At 46.2% G+C, this 27,357-nt stretch overlaps 2 protein-coding genes across 4 annotated transcripts in view; one reads left to right on the top strand and one right to left on the bottom strand.

Annotated features, from left to right (window-relative positions):
* adisspb (adipose secreted signaling protein b) overlaps positions 1-2,147 on the top strand; it is a 32,018-nt gene extending 29,871 nt beyond the window's left edge. Inside the window, exon 6 of the mRNA XM_066718310.1 lies at positions 67-2,147. Within this exon, the coding sequence (XP_066574407.1) occupies positions 67-167 (101 nt within the window). The 3' untranslated portion in view covers positions 168-2,147. The remainder of the gene's footprint in view (positions 1-66) is intronic.
* Positions 2,148-2,234: 87 nt separating this feature from the next.
* Positions 2,235-27,357, bottom strand: part of zfyve28 (zinc finger, FYVE domain containing 28) — a 114,133-nt gene continuing 89,010 nt past the window's right edge. Inside the window, exons 5-14 of one of the 3 annotated variants that reach the window (XM_066718306.1) lie at positions 27,172-27,261; positions 26,427-26,516; positions 24,419-24,520; positions 21,261-22,685; positions 17,397-17,489; positions 9,274-9,437; positions 7,153-7,269; positions 6,747-6,851; positions 6,094-6,197; positions 2,235-6,011 (exon numbers count right to left, since the gene is read on the bottom strand). In XM_066718306.1, coding sequence (XP_066574403.1) covers positions 5,880-6,011; positions 6,094-6,197; positions 6,747-6,851; positions 7,153-7,269; positions 9,274-9,437; positions 17,397-17,489; positions 21,261-22,685; positions 24,419-24,520; positions 26,427-26,516; positions 27,172-27,261 — 2,422 coding nt within the window. In that variant the 3' untranslated portion in view covers positions 2,235-5,879. The remainder of the gene's footprint in view (positions 6,012-6,093; positions 6,198-6,746; positions 6,852-7,152; positions 7,270-9,273; positions 9,438-17,396; positions 17,490-21,260; positions 22,686-24,418; positions 24,521-26,426; positions 26,517-27,171; positions 27,262-27,357) is intronic. The other 2 variants (XM_066718307.1, XM_066718308.1) reach the window with 2 other exon arrangements.

Below are 27,357 nucleotides of genomic sequence, written 5' to 3'. Positions count from 1 at the left end.
TAGGGGGGTTACACCGGCCGTGTGGCCCCTCCTGATTAACGGCTCCTCTCTCCCTTCTGTCTCCAGACCGCCACCATGGGACCCCAATGCTGCTGGAGGGTGTACGCTGCATCGGAGCGGAGCTGGAGTACGACTCGGAGCAGAGTGACTGGCAAGGGTTCGACTAGCCAGCACTGTGCCACCCGCTCAGACAAAACGTCCACGGACCCACATGGACCCACACACTCACTCACTCGCGCTCAAAGACGCACACATGTTCACATAGCCCCATACACACGCACACACACGCTCACAGAGCCCGAATAGGAGATGCATCGACCTTCACTTTTCTTTTTTTAGAAACGTTAATGTGAATCAAATCAGGAGGGGAGTTATTTTAATAGTTACCATTTCCTGTGCATTGGAATGACACCTTTTGAAACTTGAAATTGATTTACGTTTGTTGCGTATGTGTACGTGTGTGTGTGTTTGTGTATGTGTGTTCTGTTTCTTTTCAGTTGTCTTCTTTACACAGCAAATAAGCCATGTGGGGTACATAGTTGCCTTCATAGCTGATCAGTTTTCAATCTCGACACCCGGCTCTCCCTGTGACGTCCAGGTCACGTCATTTGGAATAGAAGAACAAAACACAGTGATCATACAGAAACCGTGCTAAGTGTCACTGATTAGATGACCTGCGCAAGATGCACCAGCACACCCCTACACACACCGTCTCTCCACACCGGGGACAGGGAGTCACGATTCACACGAACCTCTGGATATTGAAATCGAATCTCCACCTTTAATTTTCTTGGGAGTTCGATGGCTGGAATGGACGCTCCGATCGCTGCTCTAGTTCTATTCCAGGGACTTCGCAGTGCAGTGTGGCAGTCTATCGGTGTGAGGTCCTGTTGTGAGTGTGAGTGTGTGTGCTGGGTCAGGCATGTGCGTGCAGCTCGCGTCCTGCGGAGACGATGGGAAGCTGTCAGTGTTGCTTTCGTAAGTGTCTGTGATTCTGCTTGAATAACCACAGGAAATTCTGTGTCTAGTAAGTGCCTGGACCCTGAGCTGCTGGACTCTGCCTCTGCCATTAACGAGGGCCAGCAGCTGCAGATAATGCTTTTATTATGGTGATGACTTTTACGAACGCTGTCACATTCAAAGCTTGGAATGTTTTAGAACCTGAATAAAAGTCTTTTAGATGTTGAGAAAAAGAAAAGTGGGATTTTTGTTTTCTTGGATTTCTTACCCCCAAAAAATGCATTCTTGTTGTATTTGTCATCTCTCCATTCACGCGTTGTAGTGCTAGCAAGCATTCTACCGCAATTATCCCTCTCAAACATGCATTAAAGGCAGAGCATGCAATATTCTTGTTCATGATGTAGAGTTGCGAAGTCCGTCGCAGTGATGGGCAGATGAAGGTTTTCTTCTTGAAAAGACTCAAGGTTCCTCTTTCAGACATCTGGGCAGTGACTCACAGTGTTGTCATAGAAGTCTCAATGTATACATTGCTTGAGTGACCCTATATTGTGGTCATTACATACTGCTATCTGGGATTATAGTTGCCCCTTTTATTCCCTGTCTTCCTCTCAGCGTTTCTTGTTTTCTTTGACTTTCTCTTGTCCCTGCTGTCGATGCGAATCCTAGCTGAAAGAAAGGCAGTTGTTTGGGCTGTCAGGATAGAGACCATTATCTGATGCAGGTGTAGCTCTTCCCCTGATCCAGGGCACCGTTTCCCCACAAGGGCCTGTTTTTTGCTTGTATTGATTGCAGGAGACCAGTTTCCTTGTCATTCAGCAGCTCCTCAAGACTATGAGTAAAGGGATCAGTTAAGTGTTATTCCATGAGCTCGGCCATTTGCGTTGGTCTGCCATACCTGTATATAAAAACATACAGCGCCCGCTAAATTATAGTAATTCAAGATTAACACATTGGAGTTATTGATTTAGATTTTAATAAACAATATACATTCCTGAAGGCAAGTAACTCAGTCAGCGTCATTACCAAACTGTGAGCACATTTAAATGAATGAATTAATGATGATGATTGTGTGTCTTGTAATTTGTGAGGAATGAAATGTATTTTGAAGTGCATCTGCTGGTAACCAATACAGGACTATGAGAAATAAAGGAGGATCTGAGATTATGATATGAAAGCTCTCTGAGAAATCCACTCTGCGTGAAGAATTGTGACATTTAAGCCGAGCATTAAACAAAGGTTCTCACTTTGAAGGTGAAAAGGCAGCAACACAATAGAACGTTTCTCACTAGTTTAAAGCGAAAAGTTGGCTTTATTTTATTTACATGACATTAGAAACTTTGAGTTCCCAAAATGCTTTTTATACAGCTTTTATGGAAATGAAGTAGCATTTACAAAATAAGAACAAGCTTTGAATAAATAGTATGTCCAGTCCTTTAAACATGATTGTGTATACAGAGGAAGTAGGAATAACTTTGTGCATTTTCTCTTTGCATTGTATTCATTATAAAATATGTTTGTCATTTTTTAAATCAAAAATAAAATTGTAGTCATCGTAGCAATGTGAAGCCTGAGATTAAGCTTAAGTCAAAACAAGAGCACTATTGGGTTCCTTCTGGTCACATCAGACCTAACTACAGATGAAGCCATGCCTCCAGAGTCCATCACACAGTCCGCACATTCATTCCAGGAGCCCTCAAGAAAAAGCTCAGCGTGATGTCCTGAAGAAAACTGGAAACAGTAGCTTCAAAGATGTTTGCTGCTGAGGGGGAAGGAGGCGATGGCGATGGATGAAGTAGGTCAGCAGGTCGCAGAGGGAACTGAATCTGCGCTCATTTTGGGCTACTGGGTCATCTGGGGCTCTAACAGGCAGATGCTTGTTGACCCACTCAAGTTATATTTGACAAGTGTCCCTTCTCCACTTTTGCGTACATCAATATATCCATCTGTCCACTGTGTGTAGTTAAGGGCCTGACCTGGAATGTGTATTCATGGATGTAGTTGATTGTGTCTGACTGTTGCCCTTATCGCATTTTGAACTTGATTTCCCCAGGCTTGTTCCTCGTCGGAGAAGAGTCTGGGATTCTCAACCCACTGGGAGGCTGGGCAGTCCACATAGTTTGCGAGTAACGTCCTAATGGAGCAGACTATCACATCCACAGCATGCTCAGTTTAGGGCTTTCAATGGTTCTTCATCCGGGAGCCCCTCTGAGTCTCGCCTGGCTGGAGTGGAGCACAGGATGCGGGCTGCTGCTGTCCAGGTTATTACGAGCTCAACGCGTCTCTCTTGCTCTTCACTCTCTCCACTAGATGGCGGTACAGCTCTTCCTTGATGTGCAAGGCTGTGTTCACCGGTAAAGGAGTTTCGGGTGGGGGGGCACGATTCTTTCCACTTCATTACTGTCTGTTATCTTTGTCTCCCAGTTGGAAAATCTGCTTCATCATTTGAAGGATGAACTGAGCTTTGAGGGACCTGGTGTCCAAAAACAAGCATCACATTACAGTGCAATTCAACAAGCAGTTGGACCAGTAAGTTGAGGATGCAGCGAGGAGGGCATCGGCACGGAAGATTCGGTTGAAGTTGACGCGCTGGCAGGCCGTGTCAGTGCGCTAATCCAACACACACCCAACAGGTCAAACATAAGGATTTGCATTGTGGCTGTAGGGCCTTCAACTGACATCTTCAAACATCAGCCAATGGAAATACTAAGCCAGCCCTGTTTAAGCCCATATTTAGACCAATAAAGCAATCTGTAGTATAACATCAGATGTCACTTACAGAAAACCAAACCACAATAAAAACAGAGCATGAGAGTGATGTGGCTGTTGAGAAACATCCCAATTCCTAAACCATTACTTGACTTTGCCTGGTTCTTCTAATCCTCCCTAGGAAGACACAGATTACTCAACAAGCAGTTCTTTGTTCTCTTTATTATCAGGTAGAGGTAAGAATTCAGCAAAGGGAAAATATGCAAATCCACTGAATAAAGCTCTTTTTTTTTTCTTTTTCTTCATATGAGTTCATTGGGCAGTCTGAGAGAAACCCGGGGGTCTGAAGGACTTTGCTGTGTGTGGATTTCGGGTCTGTCTGGGCCTGCTGAGACCACAGAGAGGCAGGACGAACACAGGATTGATAGAAGAGGCCGCACAGAGAGGAGTCTGAAGAGCACAGACGGAAACTAGCTGCTACGAAATCATTCAGCCTGTTTTTCCGGTATTAACTCTGACCTCAAAAGTTGTGGGGACTGAAGCTGTAACTGGAATTCATCCTGGGGACAGATAAAGAAACGTCAGAGAAGGCCTTGGATTTTTTTCTGCAGTTATAATGGTAGTAAAATACAATCGGCAAATACAAGCGTCTTTCCATTCAGAGAAGCCATTGTATCTGTCAGAAAAGGCAAAGTGGAAGCTCGGCCGTGTTCCCGTCGCCTTGGTCCTTTAGATGGGTTATGAAAGGCAGGGCTGGACCCAGTGGCTGAATGGGTTTGCGTCTCAGCCCGGGTCTGTGTCCAGAGGGGGTTAAACAGCCCACTAGAGCAGCAGGTGTGTTCAGGAGCGCTTCTGAAACACATGCCAGCACTTGCGGAAACTACAGGATCTTTTCAGTAAAAGCAAACAAACATAACAGAAAACAGGTAGACAAGAAACACAAAGGACAAAGTCACTGGGGAATGCGTGGTATGTACACTGCACCCAAACGCTGTGCTGCATATCGTCTCGCACCTCACTGGCTTTAACACAACATTGGTACTCAACAACTCAGTTAAACATTGCCATTCCCGCCAATAGGTGTCGCTGTTGTGTAAGGAGCTGTGTTTCTGGATCTAGATCGTGATCTGGAGGACAGTGCTGCACTGACGCACCACTTTGGGTTTCCTGTCAACTGTGTAAGTGCTGAAAGATGTAATTCTCCTCTTCTGTACACAGGCAGCCATTTGAAGTCTGAATGGTTTACCGGGGTCTGTCTCATTGTGGACGCAGCTCGGATTGCTTCTCTGAGGTTGGAACTACGAAAATGTGGCTTCATATGGGAGCCAGAGCTTCTGCCCACGGGACGGGGGGTTGTGACTGGAATCATGTCCAGCCACAGACCCTCACTGCTCAGATCTCTGGGGGCTTGTTCAGAGTAAAGTCTACTGGGATTAATCCACAGGCACAACAAAAAGTGATCAGCCCTCAAATACACAAAAAAAAAAAAAAATCAATCATAGACATTCATTGCCATTTCTTAGCTTAAAGATTTGTTGCAGTATTAATGTAAATGCAAATGAAGGCTCAGGTTTACTCCTTTATTTATTATTTATTAGGACTGAGGGACACATAGTCTGGTATTTCCTTACCTTGTCCCTCTTTGCTGCCACTTAAGAGTAAGCAGATTGTATTCAAATTTATATATATATATATATATATATAATTAAATATATATCATTCATGTCCTGGGATAGTCAGTGATGCAGCAAAGTTTCATTTGAATTTATTTTTATTATGTTGTGTTTGTTTTTCAATGACTCGAGCCCTGTTTCCTCTCAGCACAGTAGTTGTGCTGAAACCACCAGCGCAGACATCAATAGGATCATCTTAGTGTGTCGTGTTCAGAAGGAAATCTCCCCACGGCTGATCTGCAGCCCCCCCAGGGCGCTGGCCAGTGGTTCCCTTTTAGCAGCTTGTCAGTAAACCTTAACAAAAATTAAATTAAATAAAAATCGTCTGTACAAAACATTTTCAGTGCCTCTCGTAGTCCACAGGTGTGTGTTATTTCCTTCATTGTTATTATTATAGTTATCTCTAGTAGCAGTAGCAGTATTATTATTATTATTATTAATGATCGTTATTAAGTACTGTCATGATGATGACTGGGGTGAGGTGCAGTCCTGCAGGGCCAGGCTGGGGTCCTGTGCAGTCTGTGCCCTGGGGTCGCGGGGTCAGATCCCGGCCTTGTCGCTGTAGAAGGGCGTGACGTGGAACATGTAGCAGTGCGTGCACACCCTCACGGGCTTCACCTGGCCGTACCGCGGCAGGGGGGCGCAGTGCGAGGAGCAGCGGGAGCAGAAGATCTGAAAACACACGAGCGCGTCAGGTGCCAGGGCCTCACTGCGGCCTCGAGCGAGTGTGGGCTGAACGGCGGGGAGAGGGTACCTTGCCACAGCTCCGGCAGTGGTGCTTCCTGCGGATCACGGTGAAGGGGGCCTTGCAAGCCGTGCAGTAGCTGCAGGCCTCGTCAGGGACCCAGTCGGGGGGATCTGAGGAGAGAGAGGGGACACGGTCCAATGGGAGAGCAGAGCCAGGGACCTTTTCAGGGCCAGGGAGATTGCATAGACAACTTCATTTGACTGCCCTGTCTTCGAGAGACTCATTAAACCCTTTTGAGTAAATGTTGGCGATCATTGTCTCTTGAACGGGAGTCAGTATTGGCCACCCCTCTGCTGTGACGGGCATTTATGATTGGTTGCTTGTTTTGGTCTGCAGTCTTCTCAGATTCAACAACAAGACCATCTCAATCTGCACTGAAGAAATCAATTTCAGCAGCAGAGTTTCAATGGAGATTTTAAAATACCAACATATGATTTAGTGCAGAAAAACAGACGCAGAGCTCAGTTTAACATTATGTTAATTTCCCTTTAATCTGTCCATCAATTAATCCGTCTACCAACCTTGTTTTCGCCAAGGCTGGGTAATATCTCAGTGCGATCTAGATTATACTGTAAACCGATTTCCCTTCAGGAGAGAACTGTCCATCTGCACATTCATATCAGACCAAGCAGAAAGGAAGTGAACCCAGGCTTGCTCACCTTCGAACTGTCCGTCCCGGGCCTTGGCGGCGAGCTCAGAGGAGGACACGGTCTCCTGGCACAGGGTGCAGTCCTCCAGCGCAGCGCTGCGCAGCCCCTGCCCTGCTGTGGACATGCATGCGTTACAGCCTGGACAGAGGGGCACAATCACCACACAGCACACAGGGGAGACAGAGGGGCAAACGCACCACACACACACCACCCAGGAAACTGTCTGCACTCTTTTCACAGCTCCAGGACAAACGGAAACTGCATTTACAGTGGACACAGCACACAGCAGGAGTGTTTCATTATAGGAGCTGCTTTGTCATCATCCTGAAGTCACAGCGGATGACAGCACACAGTCCTCAGACTCCTCCCAACACACACACACACACACACACTCTCAGCTGAACTCCCTCCATACCTTTCTTCTGCTTATCCTTGTCCTCTGCTTCGGGCTTGGTAGCCATGACTTCAAACAGCGTCTTCAAGATGCTCCTCAGGTCACTGGCATAATTGGTCTGCAACTGATCAGCCACACCTGGCAAATCCACACACGACACATCAGGTACGATCCAGGGAAATGTTAAACACCACAGCTCTGATTAGTGCCACTAGATCTCACCTATCAAGGTGTTTCATAGAAAATAAACAACAATAATGTGCATCTAAACCCACAGTGAGTCCAGCCACCCTTTGTAGTCGAATCCACGCGGTCTCTCACTAATGTCGGTCAGTACTGGATGAGAGCTGCCTGGATACACGGCAGACTTGGGATTCAAATGCTCTTCACGCACTATTAAGATTGTACCCATTACAAGAGAGAGGCCTTCTATTCGCAGCTCCAGTTCCCATCTTAATCAAATCCCCCGGTGATGATCTATTCAAGCACTTCAACACTGGCAAAGCGTCAGAGCTTCAGAGGATCACACACAGAGGAGTCTGATTGGATAATGTCGGCAGGGCTGTGATTAGAGGGTCTCGGCTTGATGAAGGGGTAAAAAAAACATTTAAGTCTTTGCAAGTGAAGCGAAGTCTGATGAGAAGGGGGTGCCCTGCTTACTGGGCATCAGTTACCCCCAGAGCAGTCTGGGTGCTTGTGAAGCTGAGTCACCAGTTAGGGTGGTCTCTGACCTCCTATTGGCATTAAAGCCCTATAAAGCCTTTGATATGATCTGGGGAAACACAAAACAAAGCAGGTAGTCTATCAAATCCCCCTTGAAAAACAGAAGTATCAGTACTAACGAAAAACATCCAAACAACTGACAAGGCAGCAAAGCAATGTCAAGTTCAGATCAGTGATGGACAAATTGCGGCTGGCATTGCTTACACAGATGGGGAGAGAGAGGACGGTTCTGGAAATAAGGAGAGAGGGGTGATTCTTGAGGGAAACACATACCAGCGAATCGTGACCACAGAAAAACCCAAGACAAACTTTTTGTGGATGCCTTGTGACCGATTTATTCAAGCTCGGTGTTGAGGATAACTTCAGACTCCGAAACTCAAGGTCTTCAAAGAGACACAGCAGACCCTCCCACGCTGCGAGCTCTGGCACTCTTCTATCTGTCATTACATCACTGCTGACCTACTTTCATTATCTACGTTTTTGACAGCCATTAAGAAAGTCACTGATGAAGACAGAATCAGAAACAAAAGCCCCCGACACACAAGAGTGATGTCAGATGACACGTCTCCAGAATGATGTCAAACCCACGACCACGAGCACGACGGTCTGCACAGGAAACAGGGACAAAGGGAGTAGCTTCTCTTACTCCACTGAGTGGAACATCATTTCAGGAATGAATTGACACGGCCTCTTGGAAGTAACCTCCTGCATTGTTCAGTGTCCAAATTCCCTTCAACAACAGATGAAGGGATCTCATGAGATGGAGTGGACAGCAGATATATCAACACAGCTCCTTTATGGTCGCTCTAGTACTGATTACTTATGATTCCTTTGGAAGGAAGGAGGTTTTCCACATTTGGAAAATGATTTGATTGTGTGTAGGCGAAAAAGACTATTACAGAGCGCATCAATATATATATAAAGAATGAAAGAAAAAGATTTCCCTTGTCCGTTTCAGCCGCCTTTGAAGTAGTGATGCAACGTCATGAAACTCTAGTTTGGGATGGGAGTGAAGGCAGTGCAGCTACAGCCTGTTTGAGTCCCTCTGTGTCAAAATGATTAAACTGCGGATCAGCAGCACTACTACCGCATGCCAATTTGTTAAAACGGCATTTGAGATCAATGTGCAAGAGCAGAGAAATAACAAAAAGCAATGGAGGGCATCACTGTGTAACATCCCACATCCCTTACCACCTCGACAACAACTCAACGTGGATTGAGTGTCTTCTTAATGAGGGCTGTGGTGTCATACAGGGGCTCTCCAGGCATTTTGGGCTGATAGACTGTGATGTTACCCTAGTGTTGTTGTGTGTTGTATGTTAGCCTTTAGAAAAACGTCTAAGATAACTGGGGTCTGTTAAATGACATCATCATCATCATAATAAAACAACACTGCGATTATTAGCCCTGCCACCCTACCTGAGATACAGACAAAGAGGCGGTGGATGAGGTCACTGCTGCTGTGGAATCGGGAGCGGATCTTGTCGCGGGCGGCTATCTTGGCGGCCTGCAATGCCAGCTGGATCTCGTGATGGTCCATGTCCTCCGAGGTACAGGAGCTGGTGGTCAGGCTGCTCACGGGGCTGTTGGGTACACAGCACAGGACTGGTCACTCACTCACACACAGGGAAAGTGTCTTTTCTGAGAAATATACTCCCCCCAGCCCCCCCTCCCCCACAAGAACATAGTTTAGGAATTGCCGCTGGACCTCATTCAGAGAAGGAAAAGCAGAAGCAGATTTGACAATGCAACAGGGTGCTTGTTGACCACTCTCCTTTTTGCTTCACTGCACTGGTCCCTGGCTGAGGAAGGGAGTCTGTCATGAGTGAAGTATACAGTTGGACGGGCTCTGGTGCTATCTACACTACACGTCTGAAACGCAGGACGGTGGCAACTATGGGAGTAGAAACTGTCCATAGAGGTCACCTGCAAATATAAGACACTGTACAGCTCAAATTCCTCAGAGCACAGCCATCCTTTTTCAGAAAAATTAATAGCCAATAACCAGGCAACATAATCTCAACTCAATTATTCTCTTTAGCTGCCTTTTGTTATGCCGGCAACATATGGGTTTGACTTTCATCTGGTCATAATATCCGTCAATGGCCCTGCGCATCCCACCTTCTGTTTCAGCTCTGATTTAATCTCGCATTGATTTCTCATCCATATCCCCGCACGCTGTATCATTAAGTCTCCGAACGCTCTTTAACAGGGAAAGTTCACTTAATGGTTACAGGCAAACTGATCTCAGCTGCGGCTGGTGTTCGTGCTCTGCTAACACGCACACGGACATGCACACGGACACGCACAGGCTTGGGCATCAAACTGCTGCTGAGCTAAATCCAACACACTGCGAATCTGTGAAGAATTCCAAATCCAGCTACAAAGTGTGACACGTGTTTCAGAAGTGTGTTAGTCGTGTGATCGGCACCCCTAAATGAAACCCAACACCTCAGTCGCAGGTATTGAATGTGTAGCTGCTATTCACAGCACATGTCAAGGAGCTTTAAACTGAGAACACGAGGAGTTTCCACATATTGCAGACAGAAATACCTCCACACACACACACACACACACACACACACACCCTCCCTTTTTAGGACATTGTCTATCGAAATGATTACTTATCTTTGCAAAAGCTCAGGAAAACCAGTCCTTTTACATCAGAGCGATTCAGTTTGCAGGTTTTATGCTTTAAAATGTAACTCTTCATTGAACAGCAGACTGGGGAAGCATACGCTGCCACACGTGTTGGGGAATGAACTCTGTGTGAAGACAGAGTTAAACTTCTGGATAATAGGTTAAATCACCACGGCGGAAAAAACAACCCAGGGAATATCAAATACAAGCTGCGGGCTCTGAAAAATAGTTTTCCCAACATTTGTTCGGCGATCCACAGTTAAAAGAAGTATTCTCACTTATCTCCCTGCCTACATCTCACTCCCAACACTAATGATCTTGTAACACCTCCAGAGGAAATTAATTGGGACCCTGTGAGTGTTTTGCAGACACGCTGCTGCCAGTTTCAAATAAATTAGTTCAACATCAAACCATTCCGCTTCATTATCTGCAACATGGACCCTCGTCACATTAAAGCTGATCACAAGGAAGTCGCGCTGGGAAAACGTGTGGAAAGCAGCCCAGTGCTGCAGTGGTTATTCTCCATGTGGGAACTGGGCTTTTAGTGAGTGAGGAGACCGCCGGCCATTCGTCTATACTGCTCTGATCTATACTCGTCCTCAAAGGCCTTTTCTAATTTGTTTCGAAGACATGACCTGCCAGGGCTCAGTTGGAATCATAAGTTTGTCTGCAATGGTTTCAGAGGAGTAACATTGTGTGGAAATCTTCTACTTTCAGACTGTGACGGCAGCAGCAATGGATGCAAAGAGAATGAAAAGCTCTACTAAACAATGATGATGCTGCTGCCTGCCAGAGATTGGGCTGCATTTCCTCCACACTGATGGGGTCTCTCGGCCGGCTTGGCTGCGCAGTCTGGTTATAAAGGGTTGTTTCGCAAAGGCTCTCCGCATCTCAGAGAGAGACGTGTGTAAAGGGCTGCCCGGGAGTGCTCATTCATAGCGCCAGGTTTGACAGCAGCTCTGCGGGAAGTGAACAGGCACAGACACGGGCTCGGCTCGCCTCACTGACAGCTCCAGTGGAGATAAAGGAGGCTTTGCTGATGCCCGACTGACAGCATCACCATTTGAAACCATGAGGAAGGATTTCTTCCTGTTATTACACGTTTTTAAAGACCATTTTGGGACCTTTAAATTCTCATCTGGCGATTTGTCTTCGAGGTGTGCAAACGATATAAAAACCATCAGAAAGAAATGCAAACTAATGCACTGAGCAGGTGCAGATGTGTGTACCTGTGTGAGGAGCAGAAGGTACAGTTAGTGATGGGAGTCTTGGCCTGTGATTCGCCACATTGACAGCATCTCCGCTCCCTGCTATGGAGGAACAGCAGGTAAATGCTTTTGACGATATTGCTGTAGCACATGCAGTTTTCAGCAGCATTTAAACTCAATAACTAACACAGGCAATATGTACAGTGGGGGAAAAAAGTATTTGATCCCCTGCTGATTTTGTATGTTTGCCCACTGACAAAGAAATGATCAGTCTATAATTTTAATGGTAGGTGTATTTTAACAGTGAGAGACAGAATAACAACCAAAAAATCCAGAAAAACGCATTTCAAAAAAGTTATAAATTGATTTGCATGTTAATGAGGGAAATAAGTATTTGATCCCCTATCAATCAGCAAGATTTCTGGCTCCCAGGTGTCTTTTATACAGGTAACGAGCTGAGATTAGGAGCACTCTCTTAAAGGGACTGCTCCTAATCTCAGCTCGTTACCTGTATAAAAGACACCTGTCCACAGAAGCAATCAATCAATCAGATTCCAAACTCTCCACCATGGCCAAGACCAAAGAGCTGTCCAAAGATGTCAGGGACAAGATTGTAGACCTACACAAGGCTGGAATGGGCTACAAGACCATCGCCAAGCAGCTTGGTGAGACGGTGACAACAGTTGGTGCGATTATTCGCAAATGGAAGAAACACAAAATAACTGTCAGTCTCCCTGGGTCTGGGGCTCCATGCAAGATCTCACCTCGTGGAGTTTCAATGATCATGAGAACGGTGAGGAATCAGCCCAGAACTACACGGGAGGATCTTGTTAATGATCTTAAGGCAGCTGGGACCATAGTCACCAAGAAAACAATTGGTAACACACTACGCCGTGAAGGACTGAAATCCTGCAGCGCCCGCAAGGTCCCCCTGCTCAAGAAAGCACATGTACAGGCCCGTCTGAAGTTTGCCAATGAACATCTGAATGATTCAGAGGAGAACTGGGTGAAAGTGTTGTGGTCAGATGAGACCAAAATCGAGCTCTTTGGCATCAACTCAACTCGCCGTGTTTGGAGGAGGAGGAATGACCCCAAGAACACCATCCCCACCGTCAAACATGGAGGTGGAAACATTATGCTTTGGGGCTGTTTTTCTGCTAAGGGGACAGGACAACTGCACTGCATCAAAGGGACGATGGACGGGGCCATGTACCGTCAAATCTTGGGTGAGAACCTCCTTCCCTCAGACAGGGCATTGAAAATGGGTCGTGGATGGGTATTCCAGCATGACAATGACCCAAAACACACAGCCAAGGCAACAAAGGAGTGGCTCAAGAAGAAGCACATTAAGGTCCTGGAGTGGCCTAGCCAGTCTCCAGACCTTAATCCCATAGAAAATCTGTGGAGGGAGCTGAAGGTTCGAGTTGCCAAATGTCAGCCTCGAAACCTTAATGACTTGGAGAGGATCTGCAAAGAGGAGTGGGACAAAATCCCTCCTGAGATGTGTGCAAACCTGGTGGCCAACTACAAGAAACGTCTGACCTCTGTGATTGCCAACAAGGGTTTTGCCACCAAGTACTAAGTCGAAGGGGTCAAATACTTATTTCCCTCATTAACATGCAAATCAATTTATAACTTTTTTGAAATGAGTTTTTCTGGATTGTTTTGCTGTTATTCTGTCTCTCACTGTTAAAATACACCTACCATTAAAATTATAGACTGATCATTTCTTTGTCAGTGGGCAAACGTATAAAATCAGCAGGGGATCAAATACTTTTTTCCCTCACTGTAATAATAGAAAACTATTTAACTATACATTGAGTTGGGAGAGGTTCTGTATTATAAACTACGGACTTCAAGGACTTCACCTAGTTAAAAAAAACCCACAAAAAACACAACATAATTCATATCCAAACATGAAAGGAATTTTAAGATTAATTTAATCTTTTCGGCTACTTCAGGCGTACATGTGCGACCGTGTCTGTGAGCTGACGTGTGCTCTTGGCTAGAAAATGTCAAGTTTAATATGAAAAAAGGGCATCCACAAACATAACAGTGGAAAGAAAAGTGAGAAATCGATGCTTCCCTTTCCTTCCCCTTCCCTTTCTGCTGGTCTCTGCATGTCCACTGGCCAGCAATGATCCCCAAGCACTTCATCAACAGGCTCATTTAAATCACATCCCGGAGAAAGGCTACACTCAGCCGCTCACTTCGTCCGTAATTCAATTTTCCGAGTCAGTGAGAATGGGAGAGCCGTGAAAACAGCCTGGTTCGGTGACTGAAGGCCCTGTTTGGCAATTGGTGGCTTAACCCCTCCTCTAATCTCTCCAGCGCCGGAGAGCTGAGGAGGCTTGTCTACACTGAGAGCACAGCCTGAGTGGCAGCACCAAAGAACAGCAAAAACAGAAATGCATCTCAAAACAAAAGGAAGCACTGCTCTTCCTTTCTTTTTCTTTTTTTAGACGAACAGACAGCTTAAGGCAGAGCTTTCCCTGGGAAAAACCCTGGATCCTGCAACGGGATTCCTATGAAAGGCCAGACACTGACTCAGCCACACAGACATCCTCCTTTCAGCGCAGTTGGCAAAAGAGTGCATCTGGAGTGCATTTCCCTTGTTCAGCATTACATAATGACACAGAAACAAGCCGTGGCCAGCACTGCGTTTCAGCCGGGCTCTGGTTAACACAGCTGTGAGGCAGACCAAGTGTTCCTGGCTGAGCAGTCTGGTAGAGGTCACATGACCACTTCACAGCAGCTGTCCCTCAAGTGTGGTGCTGATGTGTTCTGCCCGCCCCCTAGTGGACAATATCGGACACACATCATTCCCCTTATTTCAGATCAACATGCCCCTCTACTCATTGCCTGGCATTCACATGTATTGCACATAAGGTGATATCTAATGCTTATTGTAAAAAAAAGAGGATTATATCTCACTTGTCCAGCCAGGCACATCCTTGAATACTCTAGAGCATCCACAGGCTTTTTTCCATGCCATACTGAAGCCCCAGAAATGCAAAATAACAGTTGCTTAAAATTTGGGGTTTGTGTTCTGTGAAAGCCCTGGAATTATAAATCTAGCTAAGCTAAATTAGGCAATAACTTAGGCATGACTTCACTGAACAGTTGTCTATGGGAAAATAGATCATTTATCCCACTCGTCCATACGCAACGGAGCGCCTTTTAAGAAATCATTCCTCGCAGCAGTCGATTGAGGAGGCAGACTGACGGAGATTACATCCACAAGCCCCACACAATAAATCAGACTCGCATTGGTCTCTTCAAACCTCATCAAAATGCACAGAAACCCTCCTCGTTCTTGCTGGCGGGCTCTGGGTCTGGCCTTCGTGTGCAGCGTAATTGAATTAAGACGCGACTGAAGTGAGCCAAAGTACACTGCTTTCATTCCGCAAGGGTCTCACCTCCCACACACTTTGCCAATTCGAAAAGGGAAGGACGGATAAGTGAAGGGCAGAGCGGTATGATGAGCTACAAGGACAGATGAAGAGTGGCCGTCTCAGACACTACGGGGCACTAATGGAAGCGGAGTTAACGCAAGATGAGAGTGGAGGGCAGGAAGTCCTTCTTTGCACTGAGCTGTGGCAGATAAAGTACAGGGCCTCTTCAACAGCCAGTGAAATACTACCAGGGGGACGCGGTGAGATGGTGACCCGTAACTGTCGCACCCTTCTTATGTTTCCAATCCTCTCTTCTGTATTACAAAACAGCTGGTTCTCTTCTAGTCTGACTTCCATACTAACCATGCAGGTTTTGACTTCATTGTCATTTACACTGGAGGGATAAAATCTCTTACGGGTTTAAATTGTGTATTAAGTATTACGAAGCCATCTCCTCGGCCCAAAAGCCTGTCTTTGTCTGGAGGGGATTACAAACATGTGCTAATGCTCCTGTTCAATAAAGCCGTTTTCACCTCTTAAAGCTATACATTTTATAATCCAATTCGAGTGATGTAAACCAGCATTTAATCCTTATGTAAAGTCTATTAATCCGAGCTCAACAGAAATGTAAGCACGCTCTGTATTCTCAAGTGGTATGATTTAATGAGTAATTTTACAAGCTGTTTTAGGTCATAAAGATCTCTTTGGGGAACTGTTTTGGGCCTGTCCATGTCGGACCCCGAGTCTGCTGGTTACTGACTGACGCTTTCAAAACAAGACCTGCTGAATGGACTATCGGCTTTCAGGTCCCCAATTACAATATGTGATTTCGGAGCCCATGAGTGCGATCATGCGTGTTTGTTGTGCCGCATCCCGCAGTGAACTAACACCACAGTGCACCACCTCCTTGGTGAGCATCGTGCAACATCAATCTTCTCCGCCCCGGATCGTCCACCAGCATTCATTCTCACCTCAGCCGAGTAATCGCAGCTCTACATATCAGCACCGTCTGATCGGAGTCATTCCCATTGCGGGTAAGACCCTCATCATCACCATCTCCATCAGCGCCACAGTAGCTAAAGCGCCTCTTGCTCCACCACCTGCTTCACAACCATTCCTATCACATCAATAGCATAATTGTAGCATAAGATTCAGGCTCAGAGACGGACACGACACCGGAGCTCAACTACAGAATGTTCCCTAAAATGTAGGATGCTGTATAGCACAGAACTTTCATTTCTTGTGAATAGGACGGCACAAATGTGGAAGAGCGCAGGCGTTCCAGTTGGTCGGGCACAAAGAGTCCTCTATAAATGGCGGATAAATGAGACGTATAACAAGTGCAGGATTTGGCCTCTGAAGTCTGGATTGTGAGCATCCCTGTTCCAAAGCACATCTTATAGGAGTCTACCTTGGGACCTGAGGCGGAAAAGCATGGAGGAGAACCGACAAGCCCTCTCAGACATGTTTGTAATGTCATTTTTTAAATCCTTTATATCAGCAGGTATGATGGCACATGAATAGGAACAAAGTTAACCCTCCAAAGCAAACGTTGAACATGTTAAGATGCAATCTGATTGTAAGAAGAACCACAGAATCACAGAATTCAACAATTTAACAGTGGTACTCTTCCCATTGTAATTTTATAAATGGCCGCTCTTTGGTTGAATACAAAGGCTGCTAGGAAACTCAACAGACAGAAAGCAATATATCAACGTACTGTGGCTCTAGATAAAGGATGAGTCAAAGCCCAAGGCTGTAGCGCTGCTTCAAGTCCTTATACAGTAAAGATCAACAGCCTTCCAATAACAGCACTGCACCGCCAGCAGCAGAGCAAATAAAGTCACGTCTGAAGTAAAGACAGAATCCAATTCTCTGTCTCGGGCATAGACGGCAAAACAAAACCAAGCAAAGACACAACTTAAAAAGAAAACTCACACAAAACATCACAGCCTTCCTGTTTGGTGCAAATACTCCAGCCGGCTCATTCAGGGATTCACTGCAAAGTATTTTTCAGACCATTTTAAAAATAAATATAAAAATCCTATTGATGGGTAGTAGTGCTGAACTTAAGTACACTTATCTGTTTCAGTTTTAGAAACTCAATGAGGCTGTTACCAGCAGGTCAATTGTGTGTTTTTGCACACCTTGGCTTTCCCCTGCTAATTATGTGCTCTTACCCTCGTTAGTAGGGGCTGTCATCTGCAGTAGAGGGGTGGGGGGCTGACATATGAAATGAATGCAGGAGGAATAGAGGAAAGCAGAGGCAGGCTGACTGTCCCTGCGGCCGGCACGTTACCTGGGTGTGTATGTGCTGGACAGACTACATGTGGTGACAGACACGCTCTCACTGTCACTGCTGGAGATGGAGCTGAGCGGGGAGTCCTGAGAACTGAAAACGACAAGGAGAAAAACAAAACACAAACAAAAACAAACAAACAAACAAACAAACAAAAAAGGAAAAGAAAAGGAGGAAATTCTAAAACAGATGGCAAACAGAAGAAAACATGTTCTGCAAATAAAACGAGCACAGCCAGTGAAGAAACAACGGGGATGGACTTACAAACACGTCAATTGGCACAAATAAATACAGCCCACCTACACACACAGCAATGCACAAATGAGGCTTACTGCACTGTAGTCAGTGTTATCGTGCTTTTTATCCATATCTCACTCACGTTATGCCTTATGCAAACACATACAAATATATATATATATATATATATATATATATATATATATATATATATGATACACACACACACAGATCACATTTGTCCAGTCGTCTTATCGCTCTAAATAACCACCTACAAAACACAAAATAATATAATTCTGTATCAGTATTTTGTTTTCTAGTTTTTTTTTTGGTGTAATTCACAACCACATAATCAGGATACACAGGGGTTACACAACTGCCATCACACTAGCCAGTAAAGCATAAAACAGTGCCAAACAATCACATCACAACCTTTGCTTATCAACATCTTAGAAAGAAGTCTTGCGGCTGACAATTGTACCATACGAGCCCTGAGGTGATAATTGGATTTATTGGATTTGTTGCCCTGATGCAGAAATGTTGGAACAAAATATTATGTTCAAATCTCCAAGCTATCCCAAAGCATGCCATCATAAAGGACCGGATATAACAACTGGCACCACAAATAGTGCACTATGTCAAGAGTGGGTTAAATACCAGCCCCTCTAATGGATCCCACATCACAATTCTGAGACAACCAGCTTTTTAAATGTCTGATTATTTGATCATGACTTCCTTTATGTAATTAAGCTGCTGATTGCACTAAAGACATGTGCTGGGACTGATTGTGTGGAACAGTGGGTGTCCCACTCCCCTGGGGATGCAGTGCTGCAACATCTACCAATCTTGGCTGGCTACCAGTCAATCAGGGTACAAACTCATTCTGCCCGTTTGTTTTCTCAGTAGTCTCTGGCAACCCCCCCTCCTGCTGCAATACAGCGGCCCATACCTCTCCATCTTGTCACTAACGTCTCTACTCTACCGTGTAGTGAGAGAAATACTCCAGGCTGAGGCAAGAGCAAGCATAACTGGCGCAGGTTTGACTAGAAACGTGAGAATTAATTTGCCTGCCAGTGCTCCTTCCCACCCATCAAAATAGCCAGGAGGGGCACAGAGCATTTGTTGTGCGTTTATTTTGTAGTTGTGTCTGCACACGCTTTGCCTTCCTCAGGGGTTCAGCAGGCTCGGCGCTCTCTGAGGGCAGCAGGAATGCTGCCTTTGAAGACACTAGCAGAGCACTGCAATGTGCTCCCAGAGACAGGATACATTGCGTGGTTTCGTGGTTTTTCTTCTGTTTGTAGAGGAAGATGGAGAATTTGATTTCCTCAATTATAATTTTCTGACCACATAATCGGATGTGACATCCCTCAGCCTGTGAGACAAGCAGAACATATCCAATAGCCAGAGCTGATGAAATCATGCTGTTGTTGCTAGATGCTCTCCAGCAGGCATTGCTACCTGAACATAGATGATCATGTGCAGAGAATCTGCAAGTTAACTGTTGACAGTTCAGCTGCTTATTAAAAAAAATCTTCAATGCACAATCTTTCCTTCTTTCTTGAGATTATATTTTCAGCCACAAAAATGTAGTCCAGTTTCTTAGGAACATCAAATATATTGTAGTTAATATTACAAAAAATAAAGATGCTATTTAAAGATGAAACAGTCTCAGAAAATTGGCATGTCCGGTTTTATTTATTGACAATCCTATTTTTTTTTTTATTGGATTCATTCAACATTTAACTTCATTTCAATTTAGTAAAATTAACATGTGCTATTAAATCAATTAGGGAGCCAGATATTTAAGCTATGGTATTTCAATTCCGATTCAAATTTGACTTCTCACTAAATAAATGGCTTAATGAATCATCTGGAAAAAGAAATTATTTTGGCGAGCAGGCAGTATCCCTGATGGCACTGCAATAAAGGTTCCCGTTTTAAGAATACAGCTGCTTAACATGTTCTCTGTCCCATTTTAAGAGTTAGCTTTGATTAAATGAAGCAAGAGCAATGACTTAACAAAGCTAAGTGGAACTTTCAAAGTCAAACAAGTCTAAAAAAATGCTAAAGCAGCCCAAGCCTTTGGGATTTCAGTACATTACTGTTCATTCCTCCGGTGGAGTTTTCTGGAGAGAGATAAGGCGAGGTGAGGTCACACCGGATGGCCCGAGATGCTCTTTATCACAATTCTTGCAGTTTTCCTCCAGTTAAGACACACTCCGGCACAAATACAAGACTGAGGAATGCAAGTGATGAAGTAAGGGCTTCCCAAGGTCCACCAGAGCCGGCCCGCTCCTGCGTGGCAAGAGTTTTAACGCACTGCCTGCTTCTGCACCTCTGCGATAATTCATCTCGGCTGATCACACTTTGTTGGGGCTGTTCCAGCTTCAGAAACTGGAATCCATTGATGTCTGTGAGAAGGGTCCTTTGTGTCTGAATAATGCGATCGGAGGAGGAGATGGCATTACCTTCAGAAAATGATTTGAAACAAGAACTTTCCTTTGTTGTTTTCCAACACTGCATATTCTCAAACGCACTGTGAGGATGTTTTCGTTTGTAATTGGGGTGAGTTTGTCAGTAAGTGAGCTGTGCAGCGAATCTCTGGGGATCCCTGCTATGGAGGTATCGCTGGGATTGCAGGCAGAGCTACTCTTCTGGTACAGGCAGCTGTGAAATGACAGCCAATGAATCACTGGCTTTCTTAACCAGCCTTAACAAGCAAATGCAGTAAGCAGAAATTTCCCCTTCCTGTCAAAATGTCACGGTTTAACTTCCAAAACTCCAGTTTTAATTAGACGGTAGACTTTATTTCTTGTTTATTTCATCTAGGGAAAATGCAAAGTACGCGCGTTTGTTTTTGATGTCTTTCTTCAGACGGTTTTCAATTAAAAACTTTCCCAACAACAAATTAACGGGAGGCACAAAGTAGCAACCAGTTCTGAGAGCCGAACAGCAGAGAAACCTGCGGATTTCTCCTCCAAATTGACGGTTTTCATTGATGGTGTCAAGAAGACAGACTTAATTAAATACAGCATGAACACTAAAGCCCATTAGTTCTGGGCTGCATGCCAGACTAAACATATTTCTGAAAACAATTTAGGAAATGTTTACAAACTTGTTCAATATTGTGACTTTAAAAATATGTTAAGAGTACCTAGGTTTGCTGTCATTATGTAATTCTCCTTCATACTCCTCCCAGTATTGAGCAGTTACATAAGACTTTCCCCCCAATCTCAGCACACAATACACAGTCACTGGAAAGCCATATGGCAACAAGGGTGAGATTAGTCAAGGTGAGTGAACTCAGGAAGGACCTTCTGTGACAGACGGAAATACAGTGCATCATGTGTACATGTGACTCAGATGGAGGTTGATCAAAAGGTAAGACATTCATTAGCATGCTCTGGCATTCACCAAATCCCTTTGGAGTTTAACACATTTGGTATTTAATAACCAAGCTGGCGAACACAGGTAACTAGCTCAGGAAAGCCTCCTTCCCCCTCAACCGATCCTGTGAGGCGTCTGTTCTGAGATGTGTAAAGCATGGTTATCTCCAGGGCGCTCCGACAGAAACTAAGCAAGCACTAAGTTGATACGGATGGTAGCGGAGACACAACATGCTCTTACCTGGACCTGGACCGGCCGCTGAGGTTGCCATCATCCTCCGTCTCTCTCTCCCCTCCCCCCGGCTCTGTCCTCCGGTCTCGGCCCCCGCTGGCCTGTCTCCGTCTCTCCGGCCGCCTCTGGTGGCTGCAAGCCCCTGGCTCTCCCTGCGGGCTTCTGTCCGTGGTGCTCTGATTCCCCGAGGCCTGGGCCAGGCACTTCGAACAGCGGGGGCTCCTCTGCTCACTGAGGCCGGGCCCCTCGTCCGTCACCGCCTCCCCAGAGGTAGAGGGGGCCGAGCAGTCCACTTTAACATCCGGGTCTTTGCCGGGCGCGAGGCCGCTGGAGGCGTGGATGACGGGGCCGGGTGGGGAAGACTTCCCCTTGTCCGCCGAGGCCTCCAGCCCCTCTTCCCGGCTGTCCTCGCAGCTGCCGCAGCACACGCAGGAGTTGAGCAGGCAGTGGGTGGCAACCAGGCCACTGAGCTTGTGTGGCCCGGGGGCGGCAGGGTCGGGGTCCTGCGGGAGGAGCAGCAGCTTATCCGCAGCGGCCTCCATGGTCATGTCGGTGAGGCTGGGTGATTTGGGGTTGAAGATGACGGTGGCGGAGAGCTTCATGCCGCCCATGCGATGGGCGATCATCTCAGCGGTCTCCGCGTCTTCGGAGCCGGCCTCCCAGCCATTGAGGTAGGTGGGGGGCTCGTGGCCCTCGGCGCTGGGGTAGGGTGGGGCAGCAGGCAGAGGTTTAGGGGGGACCCTCAGGCTCTGGGTGCACCGGAGTGCCGCTTCCACCACCAAGCTCCCTGGCCAGCCGTTCTGCAGCGAGTCTGTCGGGGGGGGAGGTTCGGAGGTCTCTGGCTCTGCGGAGGGAGGAGGGCCCCCCCAGGCCACAGAGCTGGGGTCCTCGAGCCCGGCCAGCGCTTCACCTGCCCCATCCAGGTCCTCCATGAAGAAGACCCGGTCTTCCTCTTCCTGCTCCAACCCACCACCGCCACCCGCCCGCCGCGCTGCCCCCCGGCGCGGAGACGCCTCAGTGCTGGAGCTGGCCGTGCCGCCCCCCCGGTGCGCGGGAGACTGGCACAGGCTGGGGGGGGAAAGCAGGCTGGACATCTCATCGCCCACGCGGTGCACCATCATGTTAAGCTGCTCCAGCTCCTGCTCGTCGTACTGCATGGAGCAGGCCAGCTCCGGGTCTGTGTCCTCGGGGGGGGTGGGCCGCCGCTCCTCTCCCGGGCCGTTAGGGCTGGGGGGGGGCTCCTCCTCCTCCTGCTGCTGGTGTGGGGACACGGCGGGTGGGGTGAGGGGCGCCGGGGCAGCGGGAGCTGGGCCTGGGGGGGGCACCACCACCTCCGGCAAGGTCTGCACCACCGGGAACTCACCGTCCTGGGAGATGCAGAGGCTGCGTTCCAGTGTGAAGAGCTCCTCCTCGGTCAGAGTCTGCAGCAGGTCCCTGTGGATGAGTGGGAGACAGGGTCAGTGCACAGCCCGGAGACGCCTCCGTCCACAGCACATACAATCATAAATGGTTTCAAGGCTCAATCTGAGAGCGAACCGAGGGTCTAAGGACGGTGATAGACCGAGGCGCTGCGCCACAGCCACCTGTCATCTTCATAGAGGGCTGAGTTATATGTGACAGTGAGGGGGATCAGCTGTAATTAAACCGGAAACAAAGAGTGGCGGCGATCTCTGGGTGGCAGTAATACTCCGCTTTCCAACGCCTTCATCCGAAAACGAGGGCCGTCTCTCTTCTTTAGGAAGTAAATTGGATACAAATGATGAGATGATGATTGCTAATTAGAACATATAGGGGAGAGCTGCCTTTCTGTTTGCCGTGCCCCCCCACCTGCGGTTTATTCTGAATACACTCTTCCCCCAAAAGAGGGGAATCTGCACAACTGGGAACCAGAAAAGGCCATCCCAAGGACTAAGGGCCACAGATTTCCAAATTTAAAACTGGAAAACATTGTTCAATGATTGATAAGACTAGTTACATAAATTATACTGTAGGTTATGTTAGTAGTTAAGTAGTAGCTAATAGCCCCCCAGAGCTTTTAAAATACAGCTCTGCATACGTCTTCTGATGAAAGAGCAGCAGGTCCCACTTTGGTCTGAAGTCACTCGACAAAAAACACCCACACAAACAAACGCTTCTAAGGCAAAACTACCACACACACACACACACACACAAATAAACCCATCCACACTATTACCACACACAGCTAATTACACAAACAGCCATAAGACAGCACAACTACGCAGATGTAGACACAAGGCCATACAAATACACAATCAAACACAAAGACAGCCACGCACACACAAGAACAGTTTTTAAGCTACACTTAAACATGTCACTCTGTGGGCTGCGTATTAACTCACCGGTCACGTCTACACTCTCACACCCTGGAATTACCAACACGACAAAGAGCTCATCTGAAATTTTCATAGAGATCTTAGCATTATCAGAAACAGAGGGGGGGGGGGTTCCTTCTGATCCATGGCATGCAGTGAATACAGATGGTGTTTCCAGTGACAAAGGCCCCTGAGATGATACACAGCACTGTAGACAACAAACAGACAGGCGGGGACAGGAATTCTGCTGCGAAATCAATCCATTATTCTACTTTTTTAGAATGATTTAAAAGAGGTCTCTCATTGGGTGGCCAACCAGCAAAAGTGTGCTCTCCGATCTTCAGACAAAAGGAATGAGCCGCTCTGTATTCAGGACAAATACTCACAGCAGGTGTTCCACCTTACGCGGGGAACATTAGTGATTAAAAATCAGGCTTGTTCGGGAAATCCACAGGGGTTTTGTATGTGTTGTGACTTGGGAAAAGCAGCGAGCGGTACTGCGCTGGCACAGACGATATCATTAGCCAGTATGGAACTGTTCAGCAGTGTGGGGCTGTGGAGGAACGGTCCTCTCAAAACCACAGACAGGATTGGACAGGTTTATATCCTCCCCGATTTCCTGCCATTTAATGTCTTAGATATTGTTTATCCAACTATATATTTTGTGTACGGTTCCGGTTTTAATCCTATTCAGACTGTGGTTGCTGTGTTACTATGTAAGCAAAGCTTATAAAGAACGACAATGCTACACCTGAAGGAAAAGACGACTTGCGCTGGTCAAATTGAATGGTTTGTCATGATTCGAACAGTGTGGCTATAGCCTGCAGCTCCTACCTGATTTTCCTCAGTAAAGTGCGGAAGGGTCTGAAGAGCTCGGACATATCTTCTGGCTTCCGGTCCAGATTCAAGGGCCCTTCAGAGTAAACTACCAGCCCACTGAGAGAGAGGGACAGAAAGAAAGAGAGAGAATGAGAAAGAGAGTGAGAGAGGGGAGGGCCACAGCAATCCACCTTCTAATTCTGAAACGCACACACAACGCAAACATGGACAACAACATCACAATCAATCACATGAATCACTAATAGAGTTATTGGATCCATTTTTAGCCTTTTAATGTGTACCGGATCTCCAGTTAGTTTCCTTTTTAATGTCCTAATTCGGACCTGTCAGTTCATTAATACAGTGAGGGAAAAAAGTATTTGATCCCCTGCTGATTTTGTACGTTTGCCCACTGACAAAGAAATGATCAGTCTATAATTTTAATGGTAGGTGTATTTTAACAGTGAGAGACAGAATAACAGCAAAAAAATCCTGAAAAACGCATTTCAAAAAAGTTATACATTGATTTGCATGTTAATGAGGGAAATAAGTATTTGACCCCTTCGACTTGGTACTTGGTGGCAAAACCCTTGTTGGCAATCACAGAGGTCAGACGTTTCTTGTAGTTGGCCACCAGGTTTGCACACATCTCAGGAGGGATTTTGTCCCACTCCTCTTTGCAGATCCTCTCCAAGTCATTAAGGTTTGGAGGCTGACGTTTGGCAACTCGAACCTTCAGCTCCCTCCACAGATTTCTATGGGATTAAGGTCTGGAGACTGGCTAGGTCACTCCAGGACCTTAAAGTGCTTCTTCTTGAGCCACTCCTTTGTTGCCTTGGCTGTGTGTTTTGGGTCATTGTCATGCTGGAATACCCATCCATGACCCATTTTCAATGCCCTGGCTGAGGGAAGGAGGTTCTCACCCAAGATTTGACGGTACATGGCCCCGTCCATCGTCCCTTTGATGCGGTGCAGTTGTCCTGTCCCCTTAGCAGAAAAACACCCCCAAAGCATAATGTTTCCACCTCCATGTTTGACGGTGGGGATGGTGTTCTTGGGGTCATTCCTCGTCCTCCAAACACTGCGAGTTGAGTTGATGCCAAAGAGCTCGATTTTGGTCTCATCTGACCACAACACTTTCACCCAGTTCTCCTCTGAATCATTCAGATGTTCATTGGCAAACTTCAGACGGGCCTGTACATGTGCTTTCTTGAGCAGGGGGACCTTGCGGGCGCTGCAGGATTTCAGTCCTTCACGGCGTAGTGTGTTACCAATTGTTTTCTAGGTGACTATGGTCCCAGCTGCCTTGAGATCATTAACAAGATCCTCCCGTGTAGTTCTGGGCTGATTCCTCACCGTTCTCATGATCATTGAATCTCCACGAGGTGAGATCTTGCATGGAGCCCCAGACCGAGGGAGACTGACAGTTATTTTGTGTTTCTTCCATTTGCGAATAATCGCACCAACTGTTGTCACCTTCTCTCCAAGCTGCTTGGCGATGGTCTTGTAGCCCATTCCAGCCTTGTGTAGGTCTACAGTCTTGTCCCTGACAACCTTGGACAGCTCTTTGGTCTTGGCCATGGTGGAGAGTTTGGTATTTGATTGATTGATTGCTTCTGTGGACAGGTGTCTTTTTTACAGGTAACGAGCTGAAATTAGGAGCACTTTGAGTGCTCCTAATCTCAGCTCATTACCTGTATAAAAGACACTTGGGAGCCAGAAATCTTGCTGATTGATAGGGGATCAAATACTTATTTCCCTCATTAACATGCAAATCAATGTATAACTTTTTTGAAATGCGTTTTTCTGGATTTTTTTGCTGTTATTCTGTCTCTCACTGTTAAAATACACCTACCATTAAAATTATAGACTGATCATTTCTTTGTCAGTGGGCAAACGTACAAAATCAGCAGGGGATCAAATACTTTTTCCCCTCACTGTAACAATGGATGTTCCCACACAAATCAGCTGACAAATCTGTTTTCTGGTGCCTTGCCGTCTCATACCTGTGCCCAAAACTCACCATACAATTGCTAGTCTTGGAATAGTAAACATGAGGGCCGGCTCGTAGTCGTCAATCATGTCTTGGGTGAGGTATCCCAGCTTTAGTGCCCTATAAAATCATGCACAAAAACAAAGTTAGTAAAAGGCAATGACACAAATATTCCTACACATATATTTAAAGTATTAAAATAAGGACAGTATCGTCTGCCAGGGGACCCAAGAGTATAAATCCTGTCTTCTGTAGCACCATCTTTAAAACGCCTGCTGTGATTTATACCCCACAACTCCACAGCGCATCTCACAAAGCGTGGAGCTCGGCTTCATTAACACCAGACAAGTGTATAAAGTTTCCATAAAACCGCCTTTGAAAGCTTAACCATCTGGTGTCCTTGTCGTTAAGAGAGAAATTCACAGCCATACTGTGCATTTGGATTCTTCTACGGGGATGAGAATAAACACACTTCATTAGTCTGGAATGCACCCGTGTCTTTTCAGGACATGGAGACCGATCGAATGTGTGCTTCAGGTAATTCTGCCTCAGTTCAGTGGAATACACAGCTGGGAAGTAATCGGTGAAATCAGAAGTGAAATTGAAGGAAAATAGAGATATACAATTTCTTATTTACACTTAAAGAGACATTTTTGTGAGAGCGGTTCAATGAAATGTCTGCGAGACGTGATAATGGGTGGTACTTCTACAGTACGCTGCCTTGAAACAGGTGATTATACCACTTTTGTACCCCCCCCGACGGCCGCCAGCTCACCTTTCCACCGTCTCACAGAAGAGCACAATCACTTCCTGTTGTACATAGTATTCTTTAGGTGACTTCACAGGTACCATAGCAGAAACATAACTAAAGACACAGAGATGATAAATCAGTTCGGCAAATCATGTTATGTTTTCACTCACTTTAACACACAGCATTGTTACCACCAACACAGACTACACA

The sequence above is a fragment of the Amia ocellicauda genome, chromosome 12 (genome assembly GCF_036373705.1).
Source record: "Amia ocellicauda isolate fAmiCal2 chromosome 12, fAmiCal2.hap1, whole genome shotgun sequence".
Taxonomy (NCBI): domain Eukaryota; kingdom Metazoa; phylum Chordata; class Actinopteri; order Amiiformes; family Amiidae; genus Amia; species Amia ocellicauda.
The sequence above is the reverse complement of the archived record's forward strand: the minus strand, read 5'-3'. Positions and strand labels throughout refer to the sequence as shown.